The sequence below is a fragment of the Condylostylus longicornis genome, unplaced genomic scaffold (assembly GCF_029603195.1).
Source record: "Condylostylus longicornis isolate FDR11 unplaced genomic scaffold, ASM2960319v2 ptg000007l, whole genome shotgun sequence".
Taxonomy (NCBI): Eukaryota; Metazoa; Arthropoda; class Insecta; order Diptera; family Dolichopodidae; genus Condylostylus; species Condylostylus longicornis.
Window position 1 is genome coordinate 276,806 of NW_026577976.1, and position 13,831 is coordinate 290,636.

The 13,831-nt window shown below is 20.2% G+C and overlaps 1 protein-coding gene across 3 annotated transcripts in view; it reads right to left on the reverse strand.

Annotated features, from left to right (window-relative positions):
* LOC129618493 (protein PFC0760c) overlaps window positions 1–13,831 on the reverse strand; it is a 47,877-nt gene that overhangs the window by 9,269 nt on the left and 24,777 nt on the right. For all 3 annotated transcript variants that reach the window (XM_055533279.1, XM_055533280.1, XM_055533278.1), the window contains 8 exons: window positions 12,678–12,845; window positions 11,366–11,709; window positions 11,120–11,204; window positions 8,696–10,213; window positions 7,195–7,421; window positions 3,082–3,330; window positions 1,896–2,226; window positions 430–567 (listed from right to left, as the gene is read on the reverse strand). In XM_055533279.1, the coding sequence (XP_055389254.1) occupies window positions 430–567; window positions 1,896–2,226; window positions 3,082–3,330; window positions 7,195–7,421; window positions 8,696–10,213; window positions 11,120–11,204; window positions 11,366–11,709; window positions 12,678–12,845 (3,060 nt within the window). The remainder of the gene's footprint in view (window positions 1–429; window positions 568–1,895; window positions 2,227–3,081; window positions 3,331–7,194; window positions 7,422–8,695; window positions 10,214–11,119; window positions 11,205–11,365; window positions 11,710–12,677; window positions 12,846–13,831) is intronic.

Below are 13,831 nucleotides of genomic sequence, written 5' to 3' on the forward strand. Positions count from 1 at the left end.
AACCAAAAATATAATATGCATAATTTTAAAATTAAATTTTAATATTTCAGTATTCAATTAGTTTTCTTAAATAATTTTTGATGCAAGTTTACTAATAAAATTTTCTTTGTGTTAGGTCAGCTTCTATTATTTTATTAGACTAACTACTCGGAGTCGATCAAGATACATACCTATTAACAAAATTATTTTAATAATAGAACGAAAATAGTTTGCTTCATTCAGTTTATTCTTTTGTACTGCATTTTCTTATATAAAAGAATAATGTATGATGAATCATATGAAAATCTCATATGAAAATTTTCGATTTGACTTTGATAGACGGATATGTGTATTTATATTTAAAATATATTTTTTTATATTACAAAAATAAAAATTAATTTTAAAAATATCATTTATATTAAATCTACTGTGACAAAGAATTATACTAACTTGATGTGAAATTGTGTCATCAATAGAAATTGTTTCTTGTAATTTTAATACTTTTTGTTTAATCCATTTAACTTGATCTCGATTTTCACATATTTCACAAAATTTCACTAAATTCGGTAACGCTAATACATAATTATTCTGTAATTAACAAAAAAATACAAGTTAATAAATTAAAGATATTGTAGTGTAATTTTAAAAATAAAAATTTAATTATTTTTTAAGCTAAATTTCTAACAAAATCAACAATTTCTATTATTCTTTTCTATTTTATTTTAATTCAATTTAATTGCATTATTGTTTTCAACTTAAAAATAATTTAATCATGTATTATTTTAATCATTTTACAATTTAAAAACATAATAATATTGTGGTGATATTTTTCAAGTAATTTCGTCAAAATTTAAATTTAATTTATTGGAACTTCATTCTTTTATTTAACATGACTCTGAATTATTCTTAAAAATGTAATATTAAATTGAAATATATATATGTAAATATTTATGAATATAATATACATGATTGTATGTTCATTTATAAAATGATAAAACGTTTTCTCAAATATGTAAGTCAATTAGTTAAATTTCACCTTATCTAACATGAACTTATAAAAATGATGATAAATGATGTTCCAAAAATTTGTTACAATTTTAGTTACATAAGAATATTTTATATGTAATACTTATGTATAATTTTATTTTCGTTGTTAAATATCACTTTGGAAACAAAAAAAAAATGAGAAATGAAAAGTCATTTTTCATATGTGAGTGTAGTTTTTTTTTTTTTTGTGTTTCTTAATATGTTCAGTAAATAACCATAATATGAGAAAAATACAGAATTCATCATAAATCATCTTAAAAAACTTGTCTTAATTAAATATAATATTTTTTTTTTAATACACATTGTATCCATTTGCAAACTAGATTTTTACATTATTGAATAAAAGCATGCAAGATTTAAAAAAGAGTATTTTGAATGTAATGTTTAACTTTGAGAAAATATGTGTGCTTAATGAAATTATTTCAAAATTAAGTTTTAAATTTAAATTCTTACAAAAAATGCAATTACAGTATTAACATACCTACAAGTATATAATAGAATCTTAACAGTTTAAATGAATAAAAATTTTAAATGAATAAAAAATGAAATAAATGAGGTAATCTGATAAATAAAATTAACAAGAATTATTTTTTTCAAAAAAAATTTCAATAACTAATATTATATTACTTAAGTTTTAAATTAACAACATTATCAAAGAACAATATTAATTTAAATTCTCATCAAAATTAATTATAAATAAAATTATTTAAAAATTAAATGAATTCCTGTTACAAATTAATTTTAAAATCTTAAAACAAATTTAACAATTTTTAAAAACAAAGTATTTTTCTTAATTTCCTACAAAACATACTCATTTAATTCTTTCAAAAATTTTCCAAAAAAAAAAAAAAAAATTATAATTTAATTACCTCTATTAATTGTGTTATTATATCAAAAGTTAATTGTGAACTACTTTTAAAATCAATTTCTGATTGTTGCCTAAAATATTGAAAATTTTTTATATGAACATTATTTTTAATATCAGGTTCCATATTTGAATTTTCCATTAGTTGCCAAACAAAATTCAAATCATATTGATTTGCTTGAAATAAATCCGTTCCAATTGAAGAATTTTTAATATTATACATTCCATCATTTCCATTTTCACTTAACATTGATGATAAATTACGTTCCAAATTTGGTATATAGAAAACATTAGAGCCAGGAACAAGTAATTGAACTTTATATAATTTTTTAGTACTGAAAATAAAATTTTATAAAAAAATTAATGAAGTGTATACGAGTACATATGTGAAATAAAAACTAAAATTAATTGAAAATAAAATAAAACTTAAAATTTAACTTATTAACATTAAATATTTAAAATAAAACTTTACAGTATTGATTATTTCGTTTTTGTCTTCAAGGTATACGTATATATATATATATATTCCGGTTTAATGTCTAACCTCATTCTCAATTTCTTTCAAAAGAATTATTATGAATTTTCTTAGAATTCATCTTACAACTGAAAAATTCTGATTTTATATATTCATAGCAAAAATATAGAAAAAAATTTCTCAATTGTAACTCAACAAATTTTCAAAAAAATCCCCAACATTTTAGGATATTTATCATATCCAGAGCCCCAGAGGTCAAGTTCTTTCAAAAACAAAAGATGAATTTTATTCGTCCTTACTCCATAAATTAGTAAAAAAAAAAAACAAAAACAAATTCAACATTCATTGTAACAACAAAAGCCTTACATAATTATTTTTAGCTTTGAAGTTACGGAGAAAGAAAAACCACAAAAATAAAAATGAAATGAAAAAAATAAGTGAAAAATCATAAAGTTTAAAATGTAAAAACTTTTTCATTTGTTGTTTTTGTTTTTTTCTAATACAATTTCTTTTTTATTTCGAAAAAGAAAATAATTTTATGTAAGTTCAACTTAGGTACATACATATTATATTGAGATGTGTATGTATAATGTCTGAATATACAAACTAAATTGTATGTAAGTACACAATATATTGTAAAAAACAAATAACTTACATTTTGCTTTCTCTTTCCCACTCTATATATATATATATTATTTATATATTCATTACTTACCTGATGTTATCACATTTTATTTTAGACCATCTTGTTGTATGATGGAATGATGAAAGTTTATTTCCCACAATTGGAAAAGTTTTATATGTAATTAAAAGTTCGAGAATTGCTTTGAGACAAATATTTCGAATTTGAAATTGTTCTTGAATATCGACCATACTATCATTATAATCAGTATTTATAAGTAACAGAAATGTCATGAAATATTCTTCAAATTGTTGACGTGATGTAAATCCAAAAATCGAAAGCCTGTATATAAAATAAAATAAATTTCAAAAGAAAAAAAAAATTATTTTTATATTTTGTTGTAACATTATAAATGTATATGTATGTATATAATGTATAAATATATTAAAGTAATAAATAAAGAATTTGCAATAGAATATTTTAAACTGAAATGCAATAATGAATTGCAAAGTAACAAAATTAGTAAGAAAAAAGAATGTATAACAAAAATTTTTAATTTTATTGCTTAGCAAAATTATAATGTAAATAGTATATAAATTTTTTTTTATATAAAGAGCTTCCTTGAAATTTCTAATGGTTTGCCCAATTTGAACTTTTGAATTGATTTTCGACTATATACTATAGCAATAAATTTGAATTCATGTAGAAATTATAAATTACAAACATAATAATTTGTTGCATATTTAATTTAAATATAGCAATAAAATCATAATTATTTTAAGTTGAAAATCTTTTTTAAATCAATAAATTAATTATTAACAATGGAGTAGTCTAAATATTCGGGAGTAGATTTCGTATTTTCTCATGTTGTTATTAACTATAATATATAAAAACTAGTACATATAGAGAACTACTATTAGAAAATTCAAAAAGTTTAATGCATTTCTATAAATTATGTAATTGCTATTCAACTGTGTATACTCAAATTATTTCTATTATCAAAATCTCAGATATCTTTATCTTTGAATGAGAAAAGTATTTTTACTTGTTGCAGCGAAAAGTGGTACTTTGCAAACTATTTTGATTTAACTGTAATTGTTTTTAGAATGCACGTATACAAGATAAATATTAAAAATCAAAAATTTTTAGCTTCTTCAAAAATTTATTTTATATTGTATAAAAGTGAATTCATTAAAAGAATGTATTTATTTCTGGAATATTATAATGTTTATACAAATTTTTATAATATTATTACAATATGATATTGTAATTATTTTATACAATATTATATTATTGTATTGTTTATTTAAAAAATATCATAGCGTCCCTTAAATAATTTTAAATAGAACCTTTGATTTTTCATTATTTTTATAATTTTTTCATAAAGCCTGAAAAAAAGTATTCTCTTCCGTATGCGTAACTTTTTATTCTTTCATTTTACAAAATTATAATTTTGAATATAAAAGGGTTGACTATACTAATATGTTCTTTTTTCACATAATTACAATATTTTAAAGGATTCAATTTTTTATGATAATAATTTTATTATTACCATACACATATTATATAAATTATAAAACTTTTGAATTATAAATAAATTATAAAGTTTCTATCACATATTAATCAAGTTATTTAACAACAATGTTTTTAAATCTCTACAATATTTAGCATAAAAACTTCAATACCCTTCATTTTATTTAAGTTTCTTCATTTTATTTATTCTTTTTCTTTTTTATTATTATTATATCTCTTTTTATTACCATGAATTATATACAAAGTAAAATATACATTTAATCAGATAACAAAGACATGATGTCCTACATAAATTTAGTTGAAACTAATTATCCTTAGTTTTTTTTTTTTTGCTTATGAATTTAACAGTCAGTTTTATATCTAAAACAAAACACTATTAAAATATTATAGAAAAAAAAAGGTGGTTTATAAAAAACGTTTTCCTCATTTTTATTACACAACGGAAAAAGGAAACTCTTAAAATTATTTACACAAACAATTATAATAATGTTATTAACGTCAATGTAACTATAATCATTATCCTTTCTAAATATGATGTGTACATTTATATGTGTACATTTTATACAATCATTTTATGATATACTAAACTAAATATGTTTTTATAAAACAAAAAATGAAAAAAAAATATAAAATGCTATTAAACAACGTGATGCCATCATAATAGCTTCTTAATCGTGTATAACAATTATCAAACTATATATAAAGAATTAAATAGAATATTTTCTCTTAAACAAGACATTTTTTATTTTAAAAAAATTTTAATATAATTCTATTATAATTCAAAATGAGAACAAATATTTTCGAGGAAATAAAAGATTTTTTACATATAATTAAATAGAATTGAATATTTTAAAATTAAATCGGTAAAAAAATAAACATTAAAGAGATTGTTTTAAGATTTATGGCCAATGAACCATAAAATTAAATGCATTTTATTCATTTTTTAAATTATGATTTAAAAATTTGCTAAAAAATTTTGAATTTCATTAGGAATTTAATTGGTGTATGCAATTAAATAAAAATGTAAGAATAGAATTCATACCAAAATTCACAGAATTCTAAAAGAGAAAAAAAGGAAGTGAAAATTACTCAAATAAGCTCAAAAAAATTTGCATTTATACCCTTTTTATAGTATGTATATAAAAATTAAAGATGTGAAGTTGCAATAGTGACAAAACAAATTATATAACAGTTTAATTTATTGAAAATTCTCAAGTTAGCTTAAGACTACAATTTTTTTTGTAGAAATGACCCCTTTTTTTTTGTAGAAATGTTGGTTAAAATTTCATATAATTCTTTTATATTTAAAAAAAAACTGTAATACAATTTCTCCATTATATAATAATTGATTAACCTAGATTGTTTATTTGTCATTTTAAAAATTTATTAGGTATTTTTTCAGAAACATACTAAGACTAAAAGGAAAATACTATTTCTATACAAAAAATACAAGATGAAAGCTTTTTCAGTTTTGATGACAACAGCATCACAAAATAAATAATCTGCTGAATAATATAAAGGTGAATAAAACCAACAATCAATGCATTTTTTAAACAAAGGAAAATTATAGAAAGCTTAACCATAAGGTTTGTTAAATAAAAATTTTTATGGAAAAAAAATTCCATTTGTATATTTTTTCTTATTTCCATATTCTTCCACACCCTAACAACATATTTAAAATCGTAAATCGTGATGATTTCTCAGACAATATAAAAATTTTAATTTTAAATCGATTCCATCCTAATCATGAAACTAATATAGAATCAGAATCATATAAAAATTGAATAATAATTATTTAATTTTTTTTAAATAGTTAGACCTGGAAAGCGCCAAAAATCGAGAATTATAGAGACTAGATAGAAGAGAAAACTAAATTAACAACATAACCATATCATAAAATCATAAATTAAATGATGATATTATAATAAGCAACAGAAAAATCTGCACATCTGTAATGCTTGAAAACTTGAGTATTAACAGGAGAAAATATTTGGGCAGATCAAATGCAAATTCAAAAATAATTAGAAAATCAAAAAGTAAGTTTTGTCATAATTTTAAAATCAAAATATTGCACTGACTGTACATATGTACAGATTAAATTTCAGATATTAAATAGCTCCGCTTCAGTATTATTTTCGTTATATAAAACTTTTACGAAATACCTAGACCCCATAATATAATATTGAGCTATCAATAATTACAATAATTTTCAAATAACTCAATTTTATTTATGTAATTTAAATCTTATTTTCTTTGTATTTACTAAAAACTTAAAGCCGACTAAATTAAAAATAAATATTGAATTGATTAGTTCAATCTAAAGAAATGATAAAATTTAATTAGAGCCATTTTCATTAAAGTTAAAAGACACCTTTTAAAAACAAACATTTATAAATTTTGATTAACAAACATATACATACATTTATACACATTATAAATGTACATATAAATACTATATGAGTAGAATTTTTCATTTAATTTCCTATATACATATTATTTACTGTTTATATAATCCTTAGTGTCCTTTTTTTTTTCAAATTAACACTAAAATGTTATTTCAGATTTTTATATATATTTTCATCGACTACTTTTCCTATGTGCCTATATAATGTTTTTTTACTTACAAAAATATTTCGCAGTCTATACTTGTTTTTGTCTCTGTTTTTTGTTTACCTTTTAACGAATTTTCGTAAAATATCAACATCACTAAGCTCTTCAACTGGTATCGATGGCAATTTTCCACTCTGTTTACGGTTACCTTGACGTTTCTGATAGCATTGATCATTCATTTCATCATAGTAATCACCATGATGCTCCTCTATAATTTCAAAAGGTGTAACAGCATAAGCGTAAAAGTTGTTCATTCGAAGTAATGAAATTCCAATTGACTTTAAAATATCCTATAATATTTTTTCAAAGTCAGAAAAGAATAACAAAAAAAAAAAATGAAAATTAAAAAAATGAAATTAAAAAAATTTTTTTTCTGTTTTTGTAAATATAAAGTGGTCAAAATAAAAAACTTAAATAAAAAGAAAATTTAATATTAATTAAAAAAAAAAAATAGTAAAATGTTGCTTTGGTACTAACATAGACGACCATCTTATTTCTTTATTTTTAATTCATATAGTTTAATTGGAAATAAAAATAAAAAACGTGAGTGTGAAGTGATCAATAAAATTCGGTAAAAAAATAAATTTGGTGTATATATATATACATGTATATATAGACCAGGTATACATACATCAACAAATATTTATATTAATTATATTTCTCGTGGTAAATAAAAAACTGAAATCAAATTAAACTTTCAAACATTCTTTTTTTTAGCTTTGCTTTATAATATTACATTTGAGGGCGTAAGTACATTTATATTTAAGTTATCTGGAAAAAAAAGCAATTTTAATCACATTGGATTAATTGAAAACTTAATATATATTGCAGGGAAAATGCAAAATGACAATTCTTAAAATTAAGAAATGAAAGAGAAACGTACTTATAGAAACAAATTAAAAGGCTAAGGGCAAAATCTTAATTTCAATTCCCCGACGACACAATTCTAAATTGAATAAAAATTTCCGCAACTTGAAATTTTTAATACGAATAAAATTAGCAAACAATTGGTTTTTGAAATGAAATCGGGAAAGATCTTTGAGTAACCGATGACCAAAGACATAATATATTTAAGTTATCTAGCAAGAGTTCTTGTTAAGTAAAAAGGAAAATTTTTAAAGTCAGAAGTTGTTAATTAAATTATGTCGCATAAAATATTTTGAAGCAAATTCAAATTTACTTCTAAATTATAATTCAAATATTGAATCCTTACTGAATAACTCAAAAGAAATTTGAGCCTATATCAGGATTGGTACCAAAAAATCATAAACAATTCATAGTTTTCCCATTTTTTCCTTAATTACCTATAAAGCAATTTTAAATGAAAATTTAAAATGATAATTAAGGAAGTATCATTAGTAAGAGCCTACAAAAAATATTTTGTTACATTTTGGTTTTTAGGAACCAGATTAAAGTTTTAAAATACAAATATCTACACAAACAATAAATTTATATTTTAAAGTCGATATTTTAAATTTAATAATAAGAAGTCAAACGAGAAAACAAAAAATAATATCGTTTCCATTTAAAATTAAAATTCAGAAAAAATATTTTAAGAACATACCAATAATGAAGTATATGATGAATTTTCCAAATTTATATTACAATCTGTTTCAATTACATTAGCGATAAAGATTGCTTTTTCAATAATTTTCTTTTTATTGTAAGAGTTATAGTTGGATTTTTCATTGATTTCTGTATTCTCCTTATAAAATATTTCATTTTTATTATCACCGTCATCTATTGTATCATTCAATTCAATATCATTTTTCTTTAGATTAAAATTTTCCATTAATTTGTCGCTAGTAACATTATCATCATCAATTTCTTCATATAATTCTAATTTATTTTGTAAAATTTTTATATCATTTTCTAAACATGATGATGATGATGATGCATTGTATTTTAAATTATTTTCCATTTCTATGTTATTCTCTGATGAATTTTTCTTTTGTAATTTATATTTTCTATAAAAGAATGTATTACCAATTGATCTAATTAAACCAATATGAATAAATTCTAAAATTGTATTTAAATGATGCTCATATTTTCCTTTAGTATTATTACCGCATATATTGTCATCAGATTCATTCATTTCAAACCAAATGAGATTTTCTTTTAATAATAAATCAATACATTTGCAATATGTAAAAATTTCTATTGATTTCTTATTATCATTGTAAGTAATATCATTGTTGGTACAGCCACAGCAATCATATTTATTGATATTGTAGTTGTTATTACCACAAATGTTAAAGCTTGTTATTGAAACATTATTTTTATTATTAATACAAGGCATTGTAATATTATCTTTTGAAAAATTAATATCATTATCATTGTTTTCAATATCACCAGACGTAGAATGGTTATCACAATTACTATCACTATTTATTAAAGTTTCAGAATTCGATTTATTATCGCTAGTATTCGTTTTTTTAGAATTGTCATGTTCTTTGCAACGTTCTTCTATGTTATTATTTTGTTTAGTACAATTGTATGATAAAAATTTTTTAATATTTTTTACATTTTTTAATTGTAATGAATCCTTAACATAATTACTTAAATGTAATAAAAATGTTATTAAAGAATCAACTAAAGTTTCTGATTTTAAAATTTGATCTTTAATAAATTTCTGTAATAATCGCGCATCAACATACATTAAACCGATATTATAAATTCGTTTAATATTTTCCAATAGAGCTATAACACATGTTGATAAATACCAAAATTCATTATTTAAATTTTCTGCATTCGATTGCATTTGGCATTGTTTTTCTTTTTCTTGTTGCTTACATTCAACAATTAATTGTTTTAAATTATCTAAAGATTCCTTTAATATATGCAAACTTACTCTTGCCAATGGATTTAAATTCATGTAATTTATATGAGGATTATATTGTATACAATCGTTTTGAAATTGTTTTAACATTATTTCTAAGGATATTTTTAATGCTGACTTTAATATTAATTTTATATTAAAATTTTCAGAATATAAAATTTGTTTCAATTTTGTCTCAGATTTAATATCATACAGTATATTTACAAATTGTTCAGGATTTGTTATTGATGAATATTTTATTATCTGAAAATAAATTAAAAATCAATAAAAGATATAGAAAAAAAAAAACAAAACATTTACTATATAAGTAAATTCATTAAAATTTTCTATTTAATTAATTGGAAAATAATTGAATAATTAATTTAATTTTATTGTAATCCATAATTTAATTAATTATTGATTATGAATTATGATTTATGTATGTATGCATATGATATATATGTATGTATATTATATACTTATATTATTTTAAGGAATATTGTGCTAACATTGCCAAATTAGGTGAACCACATAATTACATAAAGATTTATTTACATATTTCATACACTCGTATTCAATAAATAAATGTTTTTAGGTTTTATAATTGAAAAAAAAAAAAAAAATAGTTTTAAAATTAGAATTTGCTAATGAGAATTCAAATTTCAATAATGATATTTTAAAATTACAACTAAGTTTTTTTGAAAAATAAAACCTTTTATATTAAATGGTTACACGGAATCAAGAAAATATAGGTGTGCATTTTGCAAGTATGTTATTTTGATATTAGCATGTAGCGAAATTTACAATTCGCTTATTTTTTGATCAAAATTTTCTTCTGCAATTATCACAAGTTAAATTAAATGCGGTACTCAAATCATTTGCAAATACCAAAAATTTTTAATCAATTTACATTGATCAAACATTTTATTTGAAAATTTCATATACTATGTACCTAAAATCCTAAGTAGACAATAGATTCTTGAAAATATAAGATCATCTTTATAAATTGCAAATCAAAATTTTTAAAAACGAAATCTCAATTTATTAAGAATTAATTCAACTTTTTTCTTACAACTAAACTTAATCGTAAAAAATAGCCTTTCAGGGAAAAATTTAAAAAAAAAAATTGAAATGAAATTATTATTTAAAATATACTATGCAAATGTATACCTGACTAATTAGCCAATTTTCATCAATTGTACTTGAATCAAGTTCACTTAAATTATCCTTTGTATCCTTATGAATCATCTTATTACTGTAAAAGAAAGTAATTAAAATATTATTATTTTTATCCTTAAAAGTAATAGGGAAAAAAATATATTTTTTTTTTTCTTTAAAAGAGAAATGAAAAATAAATTTAATATTATTAAAATATATAACAAAAAAAAAAAAAATAAAGAAAAACATTGAATCTACCCAGTAAGTATTGAATCCAAATGAATATTTTTCTTTGATAGAATCATTTGAATGCTGTCCCATCCATGAGTTTCTATTTCATTTTGCATTATTTGTTCAATTAACTTTTGTAGTACCCTATTATATTGTACTTTTGTGCGAATTTTCAACATTATTTCTAATTTTATTTCAATTGGAAGACAATTATTTTGATAAATTTTCTTTGCAGTTGTTGCTTCTGTTGATATTTTCATTGTTGTTGATGCTTCCGATGTTGTTGTTGCTGTTGCTGTTACTGTTGCTGATGCTAATTCCGCTATTTTTGAAGCATTATTCATAAAATTAAGTATAATAAAAAGTTCATCCTGAATAATAATAAAAGAAATCAAAATTAGTATATACATATATTTATAAATACAAAATTATATCAAAAAGAATAAAGAAAATATAAAATAATAAATAAAATTGCAGGAGAAAAAAAAAAGGAAAAGGGCAGAACAATAATAATGATTTAAATAGTCCTTTTTCTAAGAATTTTTCTCTCTTTATCTCTTTTTCTTAAGTATAATATAGAATAGTTATAATAAATTTATTTATATTTTCTGTACACATTTTTTTGTTGAACCCATTTTAAAATACTATCTTGGCAAGAGAAACAAAGAAGACAAAAATGTGCAGCGCAACAATGTAATTTAAGAAGCAATTTAAAAATTAAAGTTTTTTTTTTTAAATGTAAAAGAGAATATCGAAAAACATTAGTTTTTTCTTTCAATTTTTCAATACTTATTTACAATTTTCTATAGAGAAACTTTACTATAAAAAAAGAAAAAGTTTCACTACAAAACAGTTCCAGCCCACTTTATATCCATTTTTTCTTATGAATTATTTTTCATTTATATCAAATGAAAGGCAATTTAAAATTCGAAATGCCCATGAAATTTTTAGAATTGATTCAAATGATAAATTTCATAAACGTTAGTGTAAATATATAAATAATAAAATTTCGAAAAAATTTCAAAATATAATGAAATATAATATAAGAAGCTTTTAGCTGCATTACCATCTTTATTTAATGATGTCAAATTAAACTTTACTTTATTTGCTTGCACTTGTAAAGCAACAAAACTAAAATATTCAAAAAAAACCTCTATACTTTAAAATTCTAAATATTTAATTACCATAATGCTAAAGAATTAGATCTCATACGAAAACCTTTATTTATACACTTTATAAATAACACACAATGCATAATATATATTTAAATAATTTTACTATTATTTTATATGTATGTATTTATATAATTATTTAATATCCTTAGTATTATATTATTTACCTTTGAAGCATTATTACAATATTCTATCAAGTATTCAACAAATATGGTCCTGAGCTTTGATATTTCACATAAATTATATATAAAATGTTGTGCATCAGTAAGTAAAATAATCATAAAATCTTTTAATAGTATTTCAATTTCTGGAAGACTCCATAAATTCGGATGAGGCTATTTATTTTCATAGACAAAAGAAATAAAAGAAAATAAATTAAAAAATAAATAATAAAAATATATTCAATATGTACATACATACTCGTATACATACATATGTATATATATATTGTTATTTAAATATTTAAAAAGAAAAAATCCTTTTTTATTAAACAAGCATTTTTAACTTTAGAAAAAAATTTAAATTTCGATAAACAAAAATTGATCAATAAAAATATTTTATGTATAAGTGCATCTATTATTTAAATTCCAGTATTTAAAAGAAAAAAAGCACAGAAATTTTGAAATTGCTTAAAAAATAAAAATGAATTTTAATAAATTCTTTTTTTTTAATATCTCTTAATGTTCAAGTATAGTAAATGAAATTTACGTACAGAAATAAAAATCATAAAAATATTGTGATTCAAAAAATTATTTTCTCAAATTCTTTTTGTTTTTAATTCATAAAATAAATTTTAAGTTGATAATTGAAAAACTTGAAACCTAAAGCAAATTTTTAAAGTTAATAAGCACCTTCGCATAAGATAAATTTATTAAAAATCCCCTTAAAAATATTGATGTTAATTAAAAAATTTCAACATATTTTATAAAAACTTTTATAAATAATTTAAATTGTAAAAATAAATAGGAAAAATAAATGCAATCGATTAAGATTAAATTAAAATAAAGTTTGTATTATAACAAATTTATGCACATTTAAAGTGAACCAGCAATTTAAATTAATTTTTAAAGAACTACATTTATAAAAGAATAATATTTATTTGAAAATTTAATTTAATAATTCCAATTTAATTAAGAATATAACTATAACTGATCGATTGTTATAACAGCTATAACCTTGTAAAACCATAACAGATATTTATAATTAACAATATAATTTAATTCAAATTTACTTAATTTAATAGTTACTTTCTTAATAGTCAAACAAATAAAAAATAATAAAAGTTGGTACTCTTATTCTAAAGTTTAGAGTCTTATATTTT